This window comes from Lagopus leucura, unplaced genomic scaffold, assembly GCF_019238085.1.
Source record: "Lagopus leucura isolate 7727_CA_CO unplaced genomic scaffold, USGS_WTPT01 Super-Scaffold_100012, whole genome shotgun sequence".
In the NCBI taxonomy this organism is placed as follows: domain Eukaryota; kingdom Metazoa; phylum Chordata; class Aves; order Galliformes; family Phasianidae; genus Lagopus; species Lagopus leucura.
Genome location: NW_024962267.1, coordinates 5,758,652 through 5,779,220, shown reverse-complemented (window position 1 = coordinate 5,779,220; position 20,569 = coordinate 5,758,652). Strand labels below are relative to the sequence as shown.

Genomic DNA, 20,569 nt, shown 5'->3' with positions numbered 1-20,569 from the left:
ATTCCATGCTTAGAAGACTAGGGCTGCTACCTATTAGTCTTCATTACTTTGCAGTCTTCTGACAACTGTAGCAGGCTGCTGAGCCCCAAATGGGGGCCATAATGTGATCTGATGATATATGAAGAGCTGCTAAAGGGAGCCTGAACCATCCTAGCCTATACATTTTAACAGTTCCTTTTTACTGAGAGCCCACTTTACCACAAGACTTCAAAAATCTGCTGCCTCAGCTATTGGTGCAGTAAATCTGCCAACTGTGCCTGCAACCACATCATTTTACACTGCCTACAGCAGCCAATATAATGAGTCAATAATAAACCAAGGACCTTATAGGCCATGAATAGCTGGTTTATATTGGCAGATGTAAGCGTAGCTCAAACCTCTGACCAGACAAACAACACAAAGGGCTCTTAACAGTTGCTGTGCTTCCTCGCAGTTAATTATCTTCTAGCACATTTAATAGGTTTTTAAAAATAGAGTAATTACTAATTGCAAAAAGCGTACCCACCCTTCAGCTGCTGATACAACGCAGCATTTTCAGGCCAAGGCTCTGCGGCTGCGGAAAGAAGAGGAATTAATTAGGCAAGCCAAACAACAACGCACTGCAGATGCTAACAGAACACAAACATTACCTAGAGCAGAACACAAACTGCAAAGAGCTGACGTGAGATGTGACCTGCCCTGAGATGTCTCCCTCCCACTCTCTTCTGCTCGTAGGGGCGCAACACAGGGCAGAAAATTAAGCCTCAAAACTAAACGTCGCAGACAAAGCTAAAACCCAAGCTATGTTGCAGAATGGCTTCGCAATCACCACACAGCAAAAGCAGCCAGCTTCCTCTGCCATAGGGCATCCTTGTGCACATTCCCGTCACAACTCTGGCCACTTGAGCAATTATTTATTAAGGTACGAAACAATGAATTCTGGAAATAACAGAAGAAATCACAGAGAGAGAAGCAGGAACCTCAAAACCAGACAGGAAGAATGCTCCGGGGAAATGGAAGAGCTCTGTGCCCGACTGGCCTGATGCCGTACCCAAAGAGCGAAGTGTGCAGGCACAAGATGAACCCCACCAAGACCCGGGCTGCCTCCTGCCTTAAATTAAACACTGGCCAGCCCTGGCACTGCAGTGGCAATATTCATTTAACAACACCTGCACCATCAGTCGCAAAGCAAAGAAACAGAAGACAATGACAGCTTCCAACTGAGAACTGTTGCAGTTCATCATATTCCATATGAATTTATGGGAAGGCAAAAAGAATAAACTGCTAATGAGCACCGATTACATTAGCATTAGGATGGGTCATTGTATTGCGTGCGATGTCTCTGTTACATTCTTTGTTAAATTCATTTTAGAAATCTATTCTTAGATACCAATTCAAACCTGGATTTGATCCCAACTAGGTATGTCGTATTTTAGCCTCACAAAGATTACTTTTTAAAGCAATGAGGTGTCTAAATAACTATGCGTGCTTCAAACAGAATTCTGCCACCAGCTTCAGTAAGGTCATTTGTACCTTGGTCCTCAAGCTCCAAGAAAATACCGAAGATGTGGAAACATGTATGGAAGTAACAAAGCTGGAAAGCTTGTATCACTCTGCGCAGTCCCGCAAAGGTCGCTACCTTTAACATGAAGGCACAGAGCTTACCAAAGCCACACTAGCAGGGGCATGAGAAAGCAACTAATCACCTCTACTTGTCAGGAAGAAATGTTTTATGTTTTATTGTAGCAGTTATTGGTTTTACACCCCTCCATTAAAGTTTTGCCCTGGAGTAAAAATTCTTGAGATGGAAGTACATTTACTTCTTGGAATAAAGAGAGACTAGGTATCATCTGCGGTACTGCAACCTTAAGCGTTCAAAATCATTTATCTAAAATACATTTCTTCAGATCCACTCAAATCTTGCAAGAACAAAAGTAATGAGGAAATTAAGAAAGCTAGTGCTGTACTTTAGCAAACTTACAGTGCTGACCTCTGGAACACTTACAGAAGTAAGCCACAAAGGCACACTGCTCTTGTACATGGCAACACCCCACCGTGCCAGCAAACAGAGAGCATCCTTTTTCCATGCCCAGAATGGCACTGAGAACTCCAAATCGCATGTGCCCATTTCCACCCATAATTTTTGCCTGTTTGTAGATCGCCGTGCCAGATTTACATCCAGTTCTTGGATTCTGTCCCACGCTGGAAGAACAGGCACGTGGCTGACATGTCTCAGGCCCACAAAAATTAAATGAACTTTTCTTTTTCCAACAAGAGAGCTAAGTCTGTTTCAAGAAGTTCAAACACTAATTCCAGTCTGATCTTGGCATTAAGCTCCAGGCAGCCCTCAATACAAATCACAGCCTCTTGGCACACACAGTCCAACTAGACACAACTGCAAAGGCATTCTGCATCTGCGTTATAAACCAAAACACAAGCAGAATGTTTTTGTAACTTGCTGGCCTTTATCTGCTCACAATTTCCTCCCACATTCTACTGATCAAATACAGATTTTCACAAACTGTATTTGCTGAGGATCTGACCCTAACTCGGTCACTCATTATATGAAGCTTTTACCACCAATCTTAGTATATACAGGAGCACACACCAAGCTAAAGAGAAGGAAAGCACATGGGCAGTTTTACACCTTTGCACCCACTCATCTAGCACACGGTTGTGAGCTAAAATTTGTCTTTTGACAAGTAAATGAAACAAGAACAAACAGTCACATAAAAATCTCAGCCTCTCTTATCTGGACATCTGAACTCCAAAATTCAGCAGTTCTGTGTGAAAGAAAGCACAGCAGCCCTGCACTCAGCATCTACCAGTCTCCAGAGGAGCTCCCAACTCCAAGCACACACGCATGGACAAGGTGGCCACGTGCTCAGAGGCCTGGAACCAAAGCCTTCAGTTCTTCATGTCCAGGCTGATGAGGGACGAGCTAAAATCAGAGACCAGCCCCACAACTGCTGCAAGGCCAAAATGTGCAGCTCGGAGAGGCCAGAACCTGCTGGGGACAGAGGAAGAAGTCACTGAGGGGACACCACAAGCCTGTGCAAGAGGAGAAAAGGAGTAATGTGTATGGCAATGACTCCTGCTTTACGAATGTAGGTGAAGACATAATTTGTAGAATAATAGGCACTAATATTACACGCTGCTTCAGTTCTGTCATATTTCCAATCCATCAAGTTGATTAATGTTATAATAACTCCTCACAAACTTATCATTTGTGCACTAATGAAGTCAAATCCAGTTTATCCTCTGGCAACTATAATCTTCTGGTCACTAGATGTTAGTTTCCCAGCTAAGGGAAGCTTCCCAAGACTACTAGGACAGAAGGAGAAAAAAGAGAAAATTGAGAAGAAAATTAACAAAGGCCATGTCAATTCAGTTTCAGAAGCTTTCAACACGGAACCACATTTATGTGTTAGATCCTATGCAATGCACACTTTCATCATTAACTGCTCACAGGATGAAATAACTGCCTGGAAGTACACCTTCCAGGAACTGCTTTTCTCCTTAACTTATGAATAAGTAACCATCAGCTTCTTCCTTCTGCCTCCAGAATGAGCAGAACCACGACCAATGGGTCTGCCTCCCAGGCACATAACCTTTATCGAAGATTGCTTTCTCACCTTACTGACGTTTTCCCCATGCTTAAGGAATTCAAACACTTAATCTTTCATATGGATTGTCTGCTGTTTTTCAGGACATGTGAACCTCGTACTCTTGTCTTCCCCTATTTCTCTCCTTCTGTACTGCTTGCTTTCGTGCCAGTTATAGGAAACTGGCATCTATGGATCAGTTCTCCCTATTATGTGCATCCAGAACAAGCACCGAATTCAAAAGTTGCTGGCAAGTGAGAACTAAAAGCATATGGACACAGAAAGCATCACCACATAAGCCACACGAGCAAAGAATTCAGTGCCACAGAGGAAACAACCACTGAGGGGACCACCTACAAATAATCTTCTCTGGTTTTGTAAATCACTAAAAATAGATGAAAATTTCCCTAAGCTCAATGTATTTGTTAGTCAAAGTGTTCTACTTATTAACAGCTTAGCATAGAAAATATAGAATACAAAGTGCTAACAGGATTCTTCGGTGTCAAATTAGACTTTGAGAGAATCTCTGAGAACTGGTGTGTTGCATGTTCCCAGTGGAGTTGTAATTACTCAGGTTTGCAGCTATCTATTAAAAGAGATCGCTAGCCTCATCTGTCATGTAAGAGAATGAATTACTGAATGTATCATTCTGCTCAAACAAAAAGTCTTTAAAGCACAGAACAAGACATGACAGTCATATGAAACTCGTTGCCACTAAAAAAGAACAGCATCAGGTGCATTTTTCAGGTTTTGCAGTGAAATGTTTTACTTGAGCTACACTAAGGTCAGAGATTATATCCAATTAACATCCCGACTTCAACATTTCCAGATGTTTCAGAGTTGTCATTTCAATAATAAGAGTTTATCAATCTAAATGCTTTTGGGACAGCAAGAGGGATGAATGCATTTAAGCCACAAGAAGAGAGCACTGGAATTCACTACCAGCAGGAGAAGGGCAGCTCACTCGAAGCTCACACATCTCAGTTCCAACTAATGCTCTCAGAACAGGACAGGCTGTACCTCTCTGTGGTCCTTGCACACACGTGAATTTCAAGATCAAAGAATGAGGGGCAGCAACAACATCCCCTCAGTGAAGTCTGTGACAAGGAAGGCACCATTTCCCAACACTTTCTGCAGCACTTCAGTCCCACCAGCTCCCTGTCCAGACTGTTCCAACATCTTATTAGAGCACCAAATTTGTTTTCAACTCCTACATTCTAATAGCTGGGAAACTTCATCCCATGTCAGTGCTGCCTGGATGGATGGGGAAACAGCCATTTTCATCCACTTTCCCCAAGCAGCTTCACAATGATGAAAGAGTTGAAATGAAATAAATGGCTTACAATTATACCTTTAATCCTGTTACTTAAAAAATAAGACTGACTGTGGAAATAAGTAGACATAAAACACTTTGCATGTTAAATTGTGGAATATGCTAAGCAAGAATGTAACATTTTCAGAAGCCTAGCATGAATCGCCAGTTTCGACCATCACAGTACACGACGTGGTTTGCAGCACGAGCTCATTTAGCACAGGTCTGCAGGCTGCTCCTTCCTGATTATTGGGCACAGACATGAGAAACCTCCAGATGCAGGCATCTAAGTGTTCCCTCCTGCAAGGGAAATGAAGTTATTACCAGGAGAAAGAGCTCTGCAGGACGATGCTCAACTTGAAATTAAGCTGTTCCCAGCAATTAGCACAACCGTAGAATTTGGGTGGAGTGGGAATGTTTTTGGAAGGCAATGCAGATGTAAGTAATTTTCAGCTGTAAAGCCAAAATATGCCTAATCAGAGTCAAGGCTAAGGAGCTAACACCAAATGTTACTAGCCTGCAGATTATTTGTCAAGTGCTGAAACTACATAAAGAAAAGTAAACAAGACAATCTCTGCCTCAAGTATCCTGTAAACTAAAATCTCCCGAGTTCTCAGTTTGCCAGTAGCTTATCCCTCAACAGCTTCTTTCTGCTTCTGTAAATCACGCACCCAAATGACCAGCACCCTCTTTCATGCAGACCTCTGTATGAAATTACACAAGTGAAGCCAGGCCTGGGACAGAATCATTGCCCGCAACTGTAAGCAGAAGTTTACAGACCGTGCAGAAATAAAGACAGCTTCTCTGAAGTCACCAGATTTGCATGGATCATTTCCCTTACTGTTATATTCTTAAGCACTTTGATATTAAACTTGCATAGAAAGGAGGAAAGCAAAAACATCTGTATTTACAGGTTTGGTTCACATAGCATTAAAGGCCTGTTAAAACAGCCAAGAGGCAAAATACTCTCTACTAAAACCTAAAAAAGTTAGCATTAATTTGAATCGCCGTATTCCAATATTACAGCTGGAGAAATTAACTTACGCATTATTTCCACACTGTTTCCTTTAGCCTCTCCCTAGGTACAGATTTGATTAAATTATAATGAGATACCTCAAAACTGTTTTCTCACAAGAGTAAACACTACAAAGAAATCAAGTGCTACATCTGGCAGCATCCACATCCAACAGCATTATTTACAAGTCTCCAAGCACCGCGGAGCAGACATCGCAACAGTTGGGAAGGCATTCCTTGCCTGGCTTCCCCAGGCTGCTGCTACGGGAGCTGTGCTCAACCCAAAGGAACCACACTGAAAGCCAACCCACAGACTCCAGAAGGAAAAAGGATCATTAATAGCCTGATGTTGAGATGCATCAAAAAGAAGTAGGTAATCACTTTCTTCCCTTTTCACAACGCAAAAGGTCACGTTTGCAGGGAGCGATACATTGTTTTAAAAGAAAATGCCAGGAACTGGTGCATTTCTAAATCTCTACTACAGGAATAAGGTGCAGAAATACATTTTGATTAATGCCATGAAGGCACATCCCGTCCATCACCCACGACCAGTAATATAAGTATGAGGAAGTTGTGGACTGACCACCTTGAGCCCCACTCAGTCAACCCACCCACACTGAGATCAGTGCCACGTAATTGGCCTGGTCCTGCAAACTGACAAGGGCCAGGAAGAAATGAGAGCACCAGCAGCTCCCTGGCACTGCTGACAGGGGATCAAGAAGTGTTTCACAGTGCCTTGCCAAATGAAAGCTAAACAGGACACATTAAATCATGTATCAAATAATTACATCATTTGCTTAAATCTATCCTGGTCCTCCTTCTCAGAGATATTACAATTCAGATAAATCATGGCTGCTCGGTAATTATTGATCAAGCAGACACTTCAATGCGAAGATTCAATCTGTGCAGCCATTCCCAAACTCAAGTTTCCTGCAGCAGAACGCTCACAGAGGCTGAGCACGACATGACTGCAGCAGCCATTTAGGATGAGACAATCTGCTCCTTAACCCTCCAAGAAAGCTATTAATGGCATGGATTGAAGCATTTGTCCAACTCCATTACTTTGAGCTGAGTGCCCAGAGCGCAGGCACTGCGCTTTGGCCCCTGGGTACTTGGCATGCTCCCTGCGAGGAGGCAGCCTGGTCACAGAGATGCCACTGAAACCCAGCAGAGTCAAAATCATAAATACAAGTTGCTCCTAAATCAACATTTGGACTCCTTCAGAAAAGCGCAGAGTGCCAACTAATGATCTCAATAGATTTATTTCTCAAGTCTCGACAAGCTGGAGCTATTTTACTTATTCCTGATATTTAGCACAAATGCTCCATCTCAAAAAAACTCTGTAATTCTTTATCACAGCTTTTTCTAGATCTCTAAATCAATCTCTTCCCTTTGCGTTACTCAAGTCCTTTGCCCCTGCCTGAAGACATAAAGCTCCATGCATAGGAGCTTCCCTGAAGAGGAGGACAGACATCTGACACTCATGAATGTCCCAAGTGCCCTACTGGACTAGGACAATTCTTAGCCACATTGCCTACATTTTTATACTGTAAGTTAGCCTTTTGGGAAGCTACTTTAGATTGAGAGCTCCTCATCCAAACAATTCAAACTCCTCCAATCCTAAGGATGCCTGGCAGGCAGACTGAAAGCCACTTCTGCAAAGTGCCCCTGGGAGCTCCCTGCTTCATCCCCAGTGCCTTTACTCTGAGCCACACCAGGGATCCAACCCACCTGTCCCAACAGACCAGCCCTCAGTATCCCTGGTCTTCTCCCAATGCCTCCCCCCATGCACTCTTCCTGCTCATCCAGTCCCAGCACTGTGGCCTTTCATTATGTCTGCCCTCCATTCCCTTTCTCCCATCTGACCCAAGGAGCCAAGGGCAGCATTGCCAGGAGGCACAAATGATGACAGCAGTGCTGAGAGCCTGGATCTCAGGTAGAGGAAAGAAGTGCAGAGATCTAAGGCAGGAGAGCAGCGAGGGGCAGCAATGCAGGCAGGGCTGGCAGTGGTGCAGCCAGCCAAGCACTGCTGCTGGTAAGGGGAAGGCACTGGTGCCTCTGCTGCTGCTGTAGGGCTCATGATCTTCAGGTCAGCCCCCAAAAGAGACAATGATATTTGCAAAGCAAATGAGACAAAATCAAAGTAAGCGTTCCTTTTCATTTACTAATTTTCTTGTCATAGTCCTAGAGCAATCCTGTTTCCTGCCATGAGAAAACAAGAAGATACTACTTAGCAGAAAACATCTAATAGTAAAATCCTGATTAGAGGAAAACTGCTTTGTCTTAATGGAGCCAGAACCAACTATAGAGGGACATTCTATTATAAACTGTCATTAAATTGCTTCATAAAAACAAGAAGTAGCTAACTCAGAATGAAATATGTATAGTACTGCAGTTATTACAAAATAAAGTCATTTCTCCTCTGGCCTAACAAAAGATTAGACAGGCAATCCCTTCAAAGGACTGATTCAAATCAAGCTACAAAACGTACCTGTCTGAGCAAACTGGCAGGAGCCACCTAAGAGACTTGCTCATGGCAGAAGAACAGGAGTTAAAGGCATCTCTTAGGTTGGATTACCTCCCCCTCCAAAAGAAAACAAAAAAGCCCACATCCGTGTCCCCAGCCTGAAGTACATCACAATACAAAACCAAAACAGCCTGGCAAATTCAGTATTGACAAACCATCCCTCAACTACAAGCATTTCAGCAGCAGGCTTCAACAGCCTGTGCAGCAGACAGTCCAGTATCAAGTAAAACCAGGGAACTATTTTCTTCACTGTATAATGGCACAAACTGTTCACATTCACACACGCACATCCTAGTGTACAAAATGCATGCCCAGCTTACATTTCATGCCTCTGTATGCTGGAGCAATGAAGGCAGGCAGTTTTCACTCTAGATGTTTTCTCTAAGCCAAACTGAAGCTTGCCTTAATACATAAAACGTGCACAGAAGAAATTTACTTTTGCTCTGGCATGTTACATTGCAGGTAGACTCAGTGAGAATGTAAAATATCTAAAGGCAGAAGGGCATCTGTTTTTCAAACTGCATTCATTTCCCTCAGCACTAAAACTGGCCAAAGACCTCTAGACATAACTCAGCTGCAATAAACAGAAGTAATTTTCCAGAGATCAAAGGACAAACAAGGATATTATTTTCTCTCTTTTTGATTGCTGATCTGAAACTAACGTGTGGGGGAAAAACATGCTAAGCATATTGAGTAATTCAGTGACAACTGAACAACATTTCAACAATCTCTTCAGGGTGACTTGAGCAGCCAACTTCTCTAAACTACCACAGTCAGAGTTTAATATTCTGCACCACTTGAAAGCTGACACTCTAATTCTTCTTATAGCATAAATACCCATTTCCTACCCTGTTAAAATGTGATTGATGCTAAGCTATTCTAAACAAATTCCCTACCATACATCCAATTAATATTTGCAACAGTTCAGAAACTGATTATTCAAACTGTGGTATAACATGCTTGCAATTCACAGAACTATGGAAGTATTTATTATTCCCTGAGACACAGCATCAGTCTCTCTACATTCCTGAACAAGTGAACGCTTAAACGTCACTAAACCAAGCATCTGACTCCACGCAAGAGATAAAGTCATCAGTGCGTAGTGCATCACTAAGGCATGACAGCAGCAGGTCATGCTCAGCACGTTGACATGCACACACGTTGCACAGACTGCTGAGCCTCTGCAGATGTGCCAACAGGCTGAGCCAGCGAGAAGCACAGAGGCTGAGCTGGAGGTGCTGGAGCTGGAAGCATGTTGCCCAGGGCTGTCACCAGCTGGGTTCTGAGCATCCCCAGGGACACAGATTCCAAAACTGCTCTGAGCAACCTGCGCCAATGTTAAATCAGATTCACAGTTTGGGGGTGGGTTTTTTTTTGTTTGTTTGTTTTTTCCCTCTCAATCAACCTTACCATTCCACTTATGCATAATATAGCATAGTATTCATAACCACAGGTAGGAGGAGAAGGCTATTAGAACAGCCATTGTTATGTATGTTTTTCCTTTCAGATACACCATTTTTCATCCTCAAAAATACCTGTGAGACATTTAAACCTTCAGAGTACCAGAATAAAATATTCCCTGTGTCTATGCAAGGTCTCAGCAAACCTACAAGTGGGGGGTATTGGCCAAGATCCTGGACAACTTCTAGAAAAATTTTCCAATATGAACAAATTGAGCAATTTTTCCCTTATTTAATTTCAGTCTTGGAGTGATACATAATACAGAAGAGCCAGAAGGCCACGACCCACTAGCAAAGGTATTTATTATTTTCAAGGCAGATAGCTGCTTTTGACACTGATCTGCTTTTGGAAAGCAAAGGCAAGGTCATAATTTTGTTTTTAAAATGATTCAGTGGTGTAGTGGAAATGCTAAGTCGGGGCTTGAACCAGTGATTGAGCACCTGGTGGGATTGAGCACCCAGAGAGCTCAGGTGTATGCAATGCCTCTGACTAACTGGAAGGGGTGGAGCCAGGATCCATCCCTTCCCAGATCTCATTTAAGGGTTGGCAGTGGAGGTGAGGGTTTCTTGCTAGATATCCCTGCCTACTTGTGGCCTTCCAAAGGTAAGCAGTTTTTCTTCCTTTGTTTCTGTGTCTGCAGCTGCTGCATTTGGGCTTGTTCCAAGGATCCAAGTAATAGGCACTGTGATAACCACGTAAAATCCCAAATGAGCAGTAAAAGTAATCTTCTGCTCCCTGCCCCTGAAAACCTAAAGCCAGGTATTTGTAATATAGAATGACCTTGGAACTACTTGCACCTTCCATAGTGGTGTGGCCTACCTGTACTTTGGGGGAGATTACTGGAGGCTGGGGGATTGGTAGTCCCCCCAGTAATGGGTGTATGGCATGCAGATATTGTAGTCAACATTCTAGTTTTAATTGCTAAGGGGACCTTAATCATGTCCCTGTGGCAAATCAGCTGCCCCCCTTTTGCTACCCAACATAGTTGCGCAGTCTCAGATATCAAGCCAAAGGGTAGGGCACAGACAGACAGGACATGCCCCAGTGCAAGCTGAAGTACTGACCCAGAACAGGAACATGGGCCATATCTTGCTGTAGAGGGCAGACCCATTCTTTCTGGTACATCTGAAACATCAATACTACTCCCTGTGAGTCTCTTTGGGTCTACATGATCACTGGGAGGAGCAACATGACATCAAAATGCTCTAATGACACTATAAGATCACCATGACCCAGTGGAGGAGTATATGCGACTGATGAAATATGAGCTGAACCCTCCCTGGTCCAAGCAACTGTGTGCCTCCTGGAGACTCAGTATTGGCCCACAAAGGAATATGAACTTCAACCATGAACCAATCATCAATTGTCTTGTATTTTGTTAACTGACACTCTGACAGGCAAATTCAACAAAGTGTCAAGGTCTACTTGATCATCATAATGGAAAGGGCTTACTTTTTAACCTGCTCAATCACTGGTTCACACCATGAAGAGGTGGAGCGTAGCAGAAATGCTAAGTCACAGCCTGGACCAGTGATTGAGCACCTGTTGGGAAGGCAGGACCAACCCAGGGGAGCTCAGGTGTATGCAATGCCTCTCAGTAACTGGAAGAGGTGCAGCCAAGGATACAGCCCTTCCCAGACCTCATTTAAGGGTTGGTAGTGGAGGCAAGGGTATCTTGCTGGAGATCCCTGTCTACCTGAGCGTTTTCAAAGCTAAGCAGGCTGTTTTTCCTCTGTTTTTGCATCCATAGTTGCTGAATTTGGGCTTATCTTCACTGGCTGCAGCACAGGACTCTGCCACCCACTCTTACTGCTGTGCTTTCCATTGCATCATAGAGTTACAAGTGGACAGGTCCACAGCAAGGATTTGTACTGTACCTTCAATCAAGGTAAGTTGCTGCACGTCCAGCAGATCAATGAAGTAAGCACTGAGCACTTCTGCTCAGTAAAAATATAGGAGCATTTGCAGCAATTTTGTATTACATACCTGCATGTTGTATTACCTAAAAACAAAAAAAAACTAGCATTGCTTAACCTGTATCTGACAGGTGAAAGATGAGGCTCTGTGCTTACTAAAATTTAGGAAGGAAGCATATGAACACTTCTGATGCTCTCAGAGACCCACATTCATAGCATAACTGTCATCACAATACTCTGAGGCTAGCAATAGCAACCAAGCCAAAGGGGAGGCAAGAATCTGCCCAGAAACAGAGGAAGAACAACTCTGAAAGGAGAGAATGGAAGGAACCAGACATTGCAGTATTTCTTGCTTATAGAGTTTAAAACACATGTTTTTCTTGCACTATGCACATGCCTACATGCAATACAGCTTTGAGCCAATATTTCTAATTCCAGTAAGAAAGTACCTGTTCTAAGATATTCATAAAGGCCACAGCAGACAAACACAACAGAATCAACTCCTACTCACATTTGTGATTATACATGTTTCACAATGTAAGTGAATGAAAAGTATTAAGGAGATCACAGTAGTAAATGGCATGGAGTGATGCTGACATACCATAATACCCATGTCCTGAGGTTTCTGGCTCTTAAAATGTAACTGCTCCCAGAGCTAACATCAGTGAATCAACAAGTCCCAACCCAAGAGCCTAGCACAACTTTAAGGATGCCTATGGGTACCCAATTTTGAGCCATCTGGGTTTCCCTTATCATACCGGCCACAAGCAAGCATGCTCTGAAAACTGAACTGGGGATCCTACATTAGAGCCTCTGCAGGCCCAGCGTTTGGGACAAACGCTGGCTTCTTCCCAAACAGCTTGGCAGAAATAGTAATACCATCTCCTTGCAGTATTTGCTCCTTATGGGCTCATGTAGCAGGAAGAAATAAGGACAGAGGCAACAGAAGAATGTGACCAATACACTGAGCGCTTTCTGAACTCCTCAGCCAGAAGCTAGCTGAGGTGCATGTTTGTTCCTTGAGAGCACTTCTGATAAAAAGTGTCGGTTATGCACATCACCTTGATTTATGACAAGGCTCACATTTGGTGCGTGTGGCTAAGCTGGGGCAAACCATAAGAGCAAATTATGTATTGCTGTACTTCTTAGCTTCACAACAGCAACACAAGAAACGCAGCACTTGTGAAGGAACGTTATGAAATCAAAATGAAGGTGCCGCCTAGCACAGCTGGGAGCTGCAGGCTCGTTAAGTGAGCAGCGGCCGTGATGGCCGCCCGCAGGTGTGCGCTGCGCCATGGCAGCGGGAACCTGGCGAGGTGCCGTGACGGCCGCCCCGCGGGACAAGCGCGTGCGGAGCAGGGCTCTGCACGGAGCTGCGGGCAGCCGGCTTCCCGAGCAGTCTTTGCAGGGCCGGCCGGTCAGCCGGCTCTCCTCCGGGCGCTCCCGAGCCTCGGAGAGGTCACGCAGGCTCCGGCCGCAGCAAGGGCACCGGGACCTCGGCGCCCAGCGGGATATCGCAGGCTGTGGCGGGGGACGGGGCCCGCCGCGGCCCGCTGGCGGCTGTCCCCGGCGCCCCGCCAGGCGGGGCCGAACGCACCCGCGATCACCAGCGGCCACCCCGGGCCGACACCCGCCCCACCGGCCGCCCGCCCCCCCGCCCCTCACCGGCCAGCTGGTTCATGAAGGCCTCCGCCACCAGCGACATGTTACGCAGGGCGAGCCCCGCCGGGCTGAGGGCACAGGCAGGAACTGGGGCCGCGCCGTAAGGCCGTGCATCCGGGGCACGCCCCGCCGCCCGGCCCGCCTCCCGCCGCCAGCTCTCGCGGCGGCTTTGCGCGGCCGTCGCTCGCCGCGCGGGCGCGATTTGCGGCCCTGCTGCTGAGGGGGCGGGCTGACGCGGCGGCCCGAGGAGGGGAGCGGAGCGGAGCGGAGCTCTGCGCTGGGGGGGTGCGCGCGGGAAAGAAGCGGTGCCCGCAAGAAGCTGCTGCTGGGCCTGGGGGCGCCTCGCCGATATGCTCGCGTCCCAAGTAAAAGCAAATTTTAAGACCGATAAAGAAATGCAGAGGGCTGACGTACTGTGCGACTCCAGCGCGGGGACCTGCTGTTGGGAGCGCGTGCTGCGCGATGTGAAGGGGAGATTCATCTGGAAATGATACGCTGCAAAGCAGCGCGTGCAGCATTAGACCTGAATGCAAATGCAAACATTTCAAAGTGTGTGAGTGTGCTGTGAAGCCAAACAGCTTTAATTCCGTCCATTTAAGATCCTGTTCCTGGGGGTGGAGGGATCACAGCCCAGATCTTAATGTTCCTTAGTTCCACGCCATGAACCACAAATGATACATTCCCCATCTGCTAACGAAGGTTTAGCAGCCTTTTTGCAGCCCTGTGTCAGCCACACAGAATTTCAGACTTCATAAAAGAGATATGTAACGTGAAGGGCATTCTTATGTATTACAATACATGCTTTCCGTGACAACTACAACTACCAAGAAAAGCAACTTCACTGGGCTCTGTACGAGCTCTCTGCAGAACTTTTCCTTAAAGCTTTTAATAGGTAGAGGATAGAAACTTTGAGAGGATTATGAACAACCCCCTATTTGGGAAATTACACCTTAATCCCCTTAGTTAATCCAGACTGAGGAAAAACCCCTTTGAATTTGCACCCAATTGAAATGTTATCTGAGATACAACTTCATATTTAGCTGTGGTGTAATAATTCTCTTTCTTTGCCTGGAAATATAATCAAAAGAAAAGTGAAAACAAAACTACAGTCTGACAAATGGTAGCAGGAAACACTGGCCAACATCATGATGGATGAGAATATTTATCATAATTCTGAGTATTGTGATGGATTCTTGGGCTGACTTAGCCACATCTCTATCCAGTAAACAGTAGTAAAGCCTTTGCTCAGGGAGCGATGACATTTGTTATTTAACTTGTGACAGATGCCAAATCCTTCAGCAGTATAAACATGGCTGACATCTGAAATACTGCAGACACTTCAGCTTCATTCAAGGAGAAAAATGAAATAAGTGCACGTGGAAGGATAATTGCAGATGTTTTGCAGCTTTTTCTTGGTGATATATTATGTGTACACAACTTCAATTATGGTCCTATGGAAAGGAGTCATGGCAAAGGTGCCCTGGACCAGTGGAGCAGCATCAAAGGACTTTTAAAAGTGCTCTGGATCCAACAAAGTCCCCAGTCATGGGCAGTCTCTACTACTGAAGGGAAGTTGGTTTATCTAGCTCGCTCCACGTGACATGTAGAGGCAATAGATAAGGAGCTGAAAGGTGTAATTTCAGTCTGTTTTACCTTTTTTTTTTTTTTTTTTTTTCAATTTTATTTAAAAAAATTCAGTGTAGGTAAGAGCTACTGGGGAATGCTGTAACAGGCCCCAGAATCTGCTAAGTAAGGCAACTCAATCCATCTTCAGTTCCTCTGGCACTTACACTATATGGAGCTTCAACACATGTGAGAACTGAATCCCAGTAGTTCTCTGAAGATAACAGAAACATCTAAATGTGGTTTAGAGTCTGAAAGCAGAAAAAAAAGATCAACCTCCAACTGCCTGAACTAATTGCAAATTAGGACAAGAACAAAGACATTAGTTGGGTCTGTGTGTCTTTGGAATATGTACCAACTGGATCATTCACTTTTTGACCTTTATAGAAATGATCAGTGAGCACAGGCATTAAATTAACTGAATTTGACAGGAGTTGATTTCCAAGAATTACAGATGTTTTCTTATGGATCATACCAGCTATCTCCTTTTCATCATGTGAATGTTTCCTGAAGTGTTTTGTGGACAATAACTAAAGGGAATCAATTAAGGGTATAACTGCCTTTTCTTCGTCATGAGTTAAATTCCATGGTACAAACTTCGTGTTCTGAGATGTACATCTTGGCCTTGAACCACTATTAATGTCTTAGTCTTAATTCTGTGACATAAAGGTTATCTAAAGTTTAGGAAAATGCCATAATATTACATTATGAATACAATATGTGGATTGTTGTAGATGTCCCTGCCTTCAAAGTATGGCAAGACAAAGATGCTCAGGCTCCCTTCTCTGTGACTGGAGATCAGGAATTGCTCATGGTGAGCCCAGCTTCTTTCAGGGCCATCATATACATTTCTTCAGCTGGCCATGCAATTCATAAGCTTCCTTCTGTAATATTTAATACCATGGAAAGCTTCCCACCTTTCACAGATTGCAAAGGCAAACAGCAGATCCCAAGATGAAAGTCCATCAGATTTCAATACTAAGAGAAAGATGCACTTCAAGTTAGAATTTCAAGGGAAACTGAAGGGCAAAATTGGGTAATCTGCAGAACTTCGTATTTCAGAAGGTCAGCTGAAGTGGTGTAGCAGAAATGCTGAGTCATGGCTTGAATCAGTAATTGAGAACCTAGTGGGAAGACAGGGCCAACCCAGGGGAGCTCAGGTGCATGCAGTGCCCCTGAGTGACTGGAAAGGGTGCACCCACGATCCACCCCTTCCCAGACCTCATTTAAGGGTTGGCAGTAGAAGAGGGGGAATTTTGTTGGAGGTCCCTGTGTATCTGTGAACTTTCAAAGGTAAGCAGTTTTTCTTTCTTTGTTTCTGTGTCTACAGGTGTTTCATGTGGGCTTGTTCTCGTTTGCTGTAGTCTAGGATTGTGCGATTCCACTGTTATTGCTGTTCTTTTGATTGCGTTCTAACATTACTGCATTACAAGTCAATGTAGCAGAACCACCTGTAAACAGGGATCTTGCCTTACAAAGGCACGCCCAGAAGATGAAGTACAGCCTTCACGTAACTCATTTCTTCTTGTGGGCTGCTTTTAGCAAGCAAGATGTTAATCCCTAGGGTTGAGTTGTCCACCAGGGAAATAGGACTGTGTGGTGTGGCTGGTGCTTGGGAATAAGCTAAGTGGTAGTTAGGGATTCTCTCATTTAGAGGAAGCAAGCAAACCAGCACAGAAATGCCTTCTCCTTGCCTGGCACACTGCCATGTTGCCCCTCCAGTGTAATTTAAGGCATTCTAGGCGCTGGTCTGAATTATGCTGCCTGTCAGCGTCTTTAAAAAGCTATTATGGCTGCTGGGGATCCCTGCAATGAAAGAGGATTTGAGCATGTCCTTCCCTGCCAACACACTGAGTGCCAGGCAACAGCAGGAGGGTGTTTCTAGCATGACTTCGTGCCAGAGGTGATCTGTGTGCTAAGCAGCCTGGCAGAGCACCCAGAGCAGCAGAAACAGATGCATCTGGATTGACGTGATCAAATAGATCTCACAGGGTGTTTAGTGTGTTTGTCATGTGAGTGTTTGCCTGTCAACTGTTTCACGTAATTCACTGTTTTTCCATGTGAGGAGTGGTGCCAAAATCACCCAAGTATAAGGCTAAGTTACAAGGTTTTTCAGTCCCAGAATTTAGTGAGCTTACTGAGATACTGCTCTGTGACAGATTGAAGTCAAGGCTGAGGCCTAACTCCCCCCTCCACAATTCCTGTCCATGTCCTTGGGAACTTGACATGCCCTATGGGAGCATCTAGAACTCAGTGAGAAGTAAAGGTGCTTCTATGGAAGTTCAGGTGTATTTTATAGTAGTTTACATTCCATGAATATTAACTGCAGGATGGTGAGATGTATGGGAACTGTTGATCACGACCTGAACCTCTGATTGACCACCTGAGGTGAGCAATGAGTCGGCTGCAGGAGCACAGGTGAAGGCAATTCAGCTGTGCTACTGGAAGGGGTGGAGCAGTATAGAACATGATTTTTAGGAATATGCTTCCATAGAAATGCAGCAGTTAGAGTATTAACACAAGCACTTTGCATTTGTGGAAGACACTGCATACTTAGCTGACAAATCAACTAATGCTGATATATTTCCAATAACCCACGTGAGCATAAAAAGAGTTTTCGCAGTCTTTTAAGAGGTACAAGAATAGCGTTTCTGAAAGCAAAGAGTGGATCTTAAACTGAGTATGAAAGCAATTTGATAAATCATTTTCTTCTTGCTTTCTCACCTCCTTTCTTGCCTTCTTTTATTGAGCGTGGTCTGATTTTTTTCAGGAGTACCAAGTCTCTTTTAGAGCATCTGTCATCCGCACAGCTGCACTGAGCAAGCATCAAGGCTACTGTGTGGAGATCCTCACTTCACTCTTTAATCACTGGGGGCATCATCAGCCCACAGGCTCTTGCATATCACTGTCATTCATGGCAATTGCTGAGGAGGTTTTCCCCATGTTCTGAAACATGCAGATCTCCACTGGACTTCCCCTGATTTCCCTGCACGTGCTCTCCCATGGCCATGGCTGCTTTCATCCATCTTCCATGCTGTGCTGACCTTTTGGCTCTCTTGGGTCCAACCTGTAGTAACAGACTGATTCCATACTTGTCCATCTTTTCTGAATTTCTAATTGATGAGACAAATATTAATTCATCTATTTATTTGTTTATTATTTGTTTAATTTGAAGCACGGTTCACAGTTGCATTGCTTAAACTGCAGGAATGTCAAAGCAGCAGTTATGGCTCCAACTGGCAGTAGCAATTGCTCTAAATGTTCATCTTGATGTTTGTGTAGCTCACACAGCTGCTAAATCCTGAATCATCTTGTTAATGAAAGTCAGAATAATTGCTCACAGTTTGACTGCAGGCACAGGTTAGGCAAGTCTTCTCAAACTCTGGAGATGGTATCTGTAAAATTAAGGAGCTGCAGCTGAGCTCAGTTTCTGGACAAGTGTGGTAAATACTGAGGGGGTTTATTAATTCATCAGAGCTCCTTGTAAGATGGTCTGAATCCTTCTCTGGAGGCCAGCATAGAAAGAATTAACTTTCTTCTTCCTGTGGAAACGATCACAACTGCCTACCCTGTATAGAGGGAAGAGGCAGCTGTAATGAATTATTTATCCGTAGCGCACTATAAGGGATGTGCTGTGATTAATTGTAGAGCTGGGCAGGAAATAGTTTCCTCATCCCAAAAGATTTTTTTAGATTAAAAATGTGCTGTTATTTCACACAACTCTTGTAACAGTTTTAGAAGTAGAAGACCAAAACAACACACACAAAAAAAGTCTAATATGTACAACTCTAGCAAAATAAGAGCCCAATAGAAATTTTTCCACAGCTGAGAAAAAAGTTTGCTATGGAGTTCCTGGGGATTGACCCACAGCGTAGCCCCAAGCTGTGAGCAGGTGAGGAGCTTTCCTGGCTGAGAGCTTGGCACCAACCAACGCATTGGTGCGGGGTCGCAAATGTCACTAATCGCATGTGTGTGCCCCAGCTGCTGAGCCAGGGCAGGGTAGAGTTCATGGCTGCTCTTTTGGAGGCACTGTGAATCTCACTGCAATGGAAGAGCTGTGACTGGCTCTGCCCAAATGCTTGGTCCTTAGAGCAGCATCTGTTGTTTGTATTGCACCCTTCTGTTTTTACAGAGAAAAGCTATGGAGCTGAGTCATATTCTATGAACCTGTTTGCTTACAGATGTGAAATCTCCTTTTCTAAAAAAACATAGAGGGAAGAGAGGTTTTTATTCTTGTGATTCACTCCCCCATGTGCTTCGTAAATAAGAGGCTTTTCTCATGATTGTTTCCAACGCTTCCAGTTTAAACATGTAGCCTGACTGTACAGGAGTGCCCTGGTGTATTTCTGAGGGAGGCTGAAAATTGATTCACTAGGTGTGATGTGGCAGAAACTTCAGAAGTAGAATCTATGCCATTTAGAATCACTGTCTTGATCCATAAAAGGGAAGGGAAAGCTTTTCTGTATCTTCATTACAGCTGTAGAAGTTCATACTTGACACAGTTTCTCCCCGGGGTGTAACTGTGGTGAAGGAAAAAAATGACGGTGACTGACATGACTTAAATGTATCTACATTAAAAACATATGGTCTTGTTAGCAATAGGTATGAGCTGGTGAGGCTGGCTACCTCCAGAGATTTGTAAGGCCGTGTGGCAGAGCAGATTGATCCCTTCCCTGGTAGTAGTAGAAGGATGTGAGAAAAGCACCACGTGTCTCCTTTGATCTTTCTTAAGGCCAAGCAACCAGAAATAAGAAGTTCATGCTGTGTGAGGAAATAGTGCTCAGTTAGTAGTGTGGTGATGATTTCAGAATATTTTATGAAGAATATGTACTTTGAAGGTTTTTGAACACTGATGCAGAAGAGTTTTGAGCCACATGAATCAGACTTAGCTTCCACAAACATTCAAAGAGCAAAGGCGAACTGAATTCCAGTCCAATCCAGCTAACAGCCACGTGTAACATTCCCAATCCATTATTTCCTCTTAATTCCCCAAAGGCTAGCAAATGTACAAGGCTAATATTGTTAGAATCTGAAGTTGTCTTAGTCAGTTGTTTAGAATTAAATTTATTTAGTAAAATGAATACCTGGCTTTGCCAATATATCTCAGCTCTGGTGAGGGAGCTTTGTGCTTCTGGGTCATACGGTCAGTCAGCCTGGACTTTCAATGCAGCTGAATGTAGTCTGGAAACAGCGTGAGAATTCCTGAGTGGTGAGCTCTGTGCAGTATGGCGTGTGGGTTACAATGCTGACTGTGCACTCTTCTTATGGGAGGCTTGTCTGCAATGTTTGCATCACTATGGTGTCATGCAGAAAGGAATAGAATGACTTGAGTAAACTTCTTCCATTAGCAGGGTGAAGGAGATGGACAGAGTTGGCTGTCACTGTCTCAGCCCTGAGCTTCTACTGCTGTCTCAGACTCCTCAAATGCAACTCCAAGTGGAGCCTCTTGAGAGCAATGCATGGTGGAAGA

The 20,569-nt window shown here is 44.3% G+C and overlaps 1 protein-coding gene across 2 annotated transcripts in view; it reads right to left on the bottom strand.

Moving 5' to 3' along the window:
• Nucleotides 1-13,586, bottom strand: part of MTX2 (metaxin 2) — a 32,652-nt gene extending 19,066 nt beyond the window's left edge. For both annotated transcript variants that reach the window (XM_042874870.1, XM_042874871.1), the window contains exons 1-2: nt 13,480-13,586; nt 506-553 (exon numbers count right to left, since the gene is read on the bottom strand). In XM_042874870.1, coding sequence (XP_042730804.1) covers nt 506-553; nt 13,480-13,519 — 88 coding nt within the window. In that variant the 5' untranslated portion in view covers nt 13,520-13,586. The remainder of the gene's footprint in view (nt 1-505; nt 554-13,479) is intronic.
• Between the last annotated feature and the right edge of the window lie 6,983 nt (nt 13,587-20,569).